Below are 3,449 nucleotides of genomic sequence, written 5' to 3'. Positions count from 1 at the left end.
AAAAAAAAAAAAAAAAACCCTTGGCTATATATTTGAATCCCCTGGGGGAGCTTTTAAAATTTCCATTGTCAGACCCTGCTACTGACCAATTAAACCAAAATCTCTGAGGTGGGGACCTGAGTATTGTTATTTGTCAAAAGCTTCTCAGGTGATTCAATGAACAGTTAAAGTAAAGAATTGCCACTATAGGGTGATGCCTGTGGCTCAAAGGAGTAAGAGACTGGCCCCATATACCGGAGGTGGCTGGTTCAAACCTGGCCCTGGCCAAAAAAAAGAATTGCCTCTTTAGACAATGAAGTTAGACTAGCAGATGGTGCTTCGCTTGTGGTATTAATATCTAAAACAGTAATGATAAAGTTATCTGGAGTCAGGAGTAGCAAATATCTCCCCATTTCAGTCTTCTCTCACTTTTTCGGCCTACATCTGAATACGGTACTCATCTATCAAATTTTTTTTTTTTTTTCAGAAAAAGTACTGAATTCTAAGACCATCCGTTCCAATAGCAGTGGCTTATCCATTGGAACTGGTGAGTAGCAATGTGTTGGGTACCAGTGGTTTTCTAAAGTGTGGATCTTTGGATTAGATCCCATGCAGTCTACAAAACTCAAAGGAAAATAGGAAATTTCTCTGAGAAATGAGGTATACAGTGATTAAGAGGGAGGATCTTACCTTGGTGGGTTTCACAAAAGTTACGACTTTTAGATTGTGTTCAGAGGGAGAGTGTATCTTCTTTGCCTCCAACACGTATAGAAGTGATTAAGTGGCTTGCCCAACACCAACATGTATATTATTTTTTCCTTGCTATCCTAGGGACTATGAGTCCTCTCTGCCCTTCCATGATATTCCCAGGGGTACTTCTGCTTATAGAAGTAGTCCTTTAAAATAGGCCCTCAGAAATAAAGTTGTCAAACTTTCCATGCGATTAGGAACGTCATCCCAAAACTCTCTGAAGATTTTCCTTTGACTGCTTTCTTCATGGTGCTCTGTTTTGTGGGACCATGCCCGGAGAGTGAATCTGTGTTCCTTTTTTGATTTTCTGCCTGTTGGAGTTACTGTTGTAGTCTTTGATGTCTCAGAACTTGGATTCTAATATTTTGTGGAATCAAAACACATAAACATCTAAAGTGAAAGCAAATTAGAGCAGGGCATGGAGGCGGCACCTATAGCTCAAAGGAGTAGGGTGCCAGCCCCATATACCAGAGATGGCGGGTTCAAGCCCAGCCCTGGCCAAAAACTGCAAAAAAAAAAAAAGTCTGGGCATGGTCGTGTGCGCCTATAGTCTCATCTATTCAGGGGGCTGTTTAAAGTCAGGAGTTGAAGGCTATAGTGCACTGTGATGGTGCCTGTGAGTAACCACTACATACCAACCTGGGTAACATTAGTGAGAAACCGTTTCTAAAAAGTAAGTATACTAATTCCCCAAAGTGAAATAGTTGAAAATATGGTCTAGACTTATTGAACTTCAGTTTATATATATACACTTATACGTTTTATTGCTTTCCTTAAAAAATCTATTGCTCAATACCTTTATTTGTGCATATCACAGATAACTAAGTATCTTTTTGCTGAGTGCAGGTATTCTATTACAACTTTGTTTTGCTGGAAAAGTATTTAAAGGAAAAGCATAAAATTAAAAGCAAACGTCCTTTGGCCTAGAAAATGTAAAGTAGAGTAAGGGCATGGATTTTTGTCATTTTTATTCATTAATTTTATCCACAGTGCCTAGAACAGTACCTGATAAATGCCCAATAAATATTTGTTGATGGAATGTGTTGTAACCATCCACTGGACTGTTAAACAGAAGTGAAAATGGACAGCATCTCCAAATATTTCCACAATGTGAAATGTAAAAAGCAAGTTGCAGCAGACTGCGTGTCTTCTTTTTTTTTTTTTTTTTTTTGAGACAGAGCCTCAAGCTGTCACCCTGGGTAGAGTGCTGTGGCGTCATAACTCACAACAATCTCCAACTCCAGGGCTTAAGCAATTCTCTTGCCTCAGCCTCCCAAATAGCTGGGACTACACGCATCCACCACAATGCCTGGCTATTTTTTGGTTGCAGCCATCATTGTTGTTTGGCGGGTCTGGGCTGGATTCTAACCCGCCAGCTCAGGTGTATGTGGCTGGCACCTTAGCCTCTTGAGCCACAGGCGCCGAGCCAATGCATGTCTCTTTATAAAGTCTAAAAACAAACAAAATTGTAAGGTATTGTTTAAGAATACATCAGTAAATGATGACGTTTTTTAGGAAGAAAAGTAAATACAGAGTTAATCAGAATGGTTTTGTCTGCGTAGGAGGTCAAAGAAGGAAGGCATTCACAAGGCAGTGATATAGGTGATGCTCTAGGTCATTACTGTCCTTATTTTATTTTTTATTGAATGGTAACTGTGTACATTAATGCACTTCTGGGGTACAGTGTGGTGTTTTCACACACAATCCGAGACACTTCCATCAAACTGGTTAACATAGCCTTCATATCATTTTCTTAGTTATTGTGTTAAAACGTTCATACTCTACTCTTAGAAAGATTCACTTGTACCCCTGTAAGATAAACCACAGAAGTGTCCTTCTGTGACAGTGGAAACACTCTATGTCTATGCTGTTCAGTACAGTAGCCACTAGCCTTATTTGGCTATGGAGTGCTTGAAAAGTGACTTGTGTGACTTAGGAACTGATTGTTTCATTTTTTTTACATTTAAATGGCTTCATACGGCTAGTTGCTATCATATTTGATAGTACAATTCCAGTTCTAGTGGCAGATTTACATATGTTTGTTTTATTGTTAGGCATCTATGGAGGTTAAAAATAGTCTTACGTATATCTCGAATATATCATAATTTTTAAAGCCCTTTAAAACAAAAATGAGTTGCAAAGTTTATTTTGGTAACAATAGTTCTGCTGCATCAGTAAGATAACAGTGGGGCACAGTCAGTCTTCAGGCCGGCACAGCAAACGATGATAAGCTCTTCTTTACAGTTAACCTTGGAATATACCATGCAATTTTTTTTTTCTTTCATTTTGGCAGATTTATTTTCTTTTTTTTTGAGACGGAGCCGCAAGCTATCCCCCTGGGTAGAGTGCCATGGCATCACGCTCACAGCAACCTCCAACTCCTGGGCTCAAGCGAGTCTCCTGCTTCAGCCTCCCAAGTAGCTGGGACTACAGGCGCCCACCACAATGCCTGGCCATTTTTTGGTTGCAGCCATCATTGTTGTTTGGAGGGCCTGGGCTGGGGATACGAACCCGCCACCTTAGGTGTATGTGGCTGGCGCCTTAGCAGCTTGAGCCACAGGCGCGGAGCCCAGATTTATTTTCTTAATTACATTTTTCTTTGATCCATATTAAAATTCAGTTTTGCTCCTGACTACATACCAGGTAGTCTTCATTAAAACAATTTGGTATGTGCTACATAATCTGAAAGTACCAGCCATCATATATATATATATATATAT

At 39.8% G+C, this 3,449-nt stretch overlaps 1 protein-coding gene across 3 annotated transcripts in view; it reads left to right on the top strand.

Annotated features, from left to right (window-relative positions):
- NEK9 (NIMA related kinase 9) overlaps positions 1 to 3,449 on the top strand; it is a 51,755-nt gene that overhangs the window by 39,341 nt on the left and 8,965 nt on the right. For all 3 annotated transcript variants that reach the window (XM_023511547.1, XM_003786919.1, XM_023511548.1), the window contains exon 18: positions 467 to 526. In XM_023511547.1, the coding sequence (XP_023367315.1) occupies positions 467 to 526 (60 nt within the window). The remainder of the gene's footprint in view (positions 1 to 466; positions 527 to 3,449) is intronic.

Source organism: Otolemur garnettii, unplaced genomic scaffold (assembly GCF_000181295.1).
Source record: "Otolemur garnettii isolate 467f Iridium unplaced genomic scaffold, OtoGar3 scaffold00020, whole genome shotgun sequence".
NCBI classification, from domain to species: Eukaryota; Metazoa; Chordata; class Mammalia; order Primates; family Galagidae; genus Otolemur; species Otolemur garnettii.
Note: the sequence above shows the minus strand (reverse complement) of the source record. Positions and strands in the feature narration are given on the sequence as shown.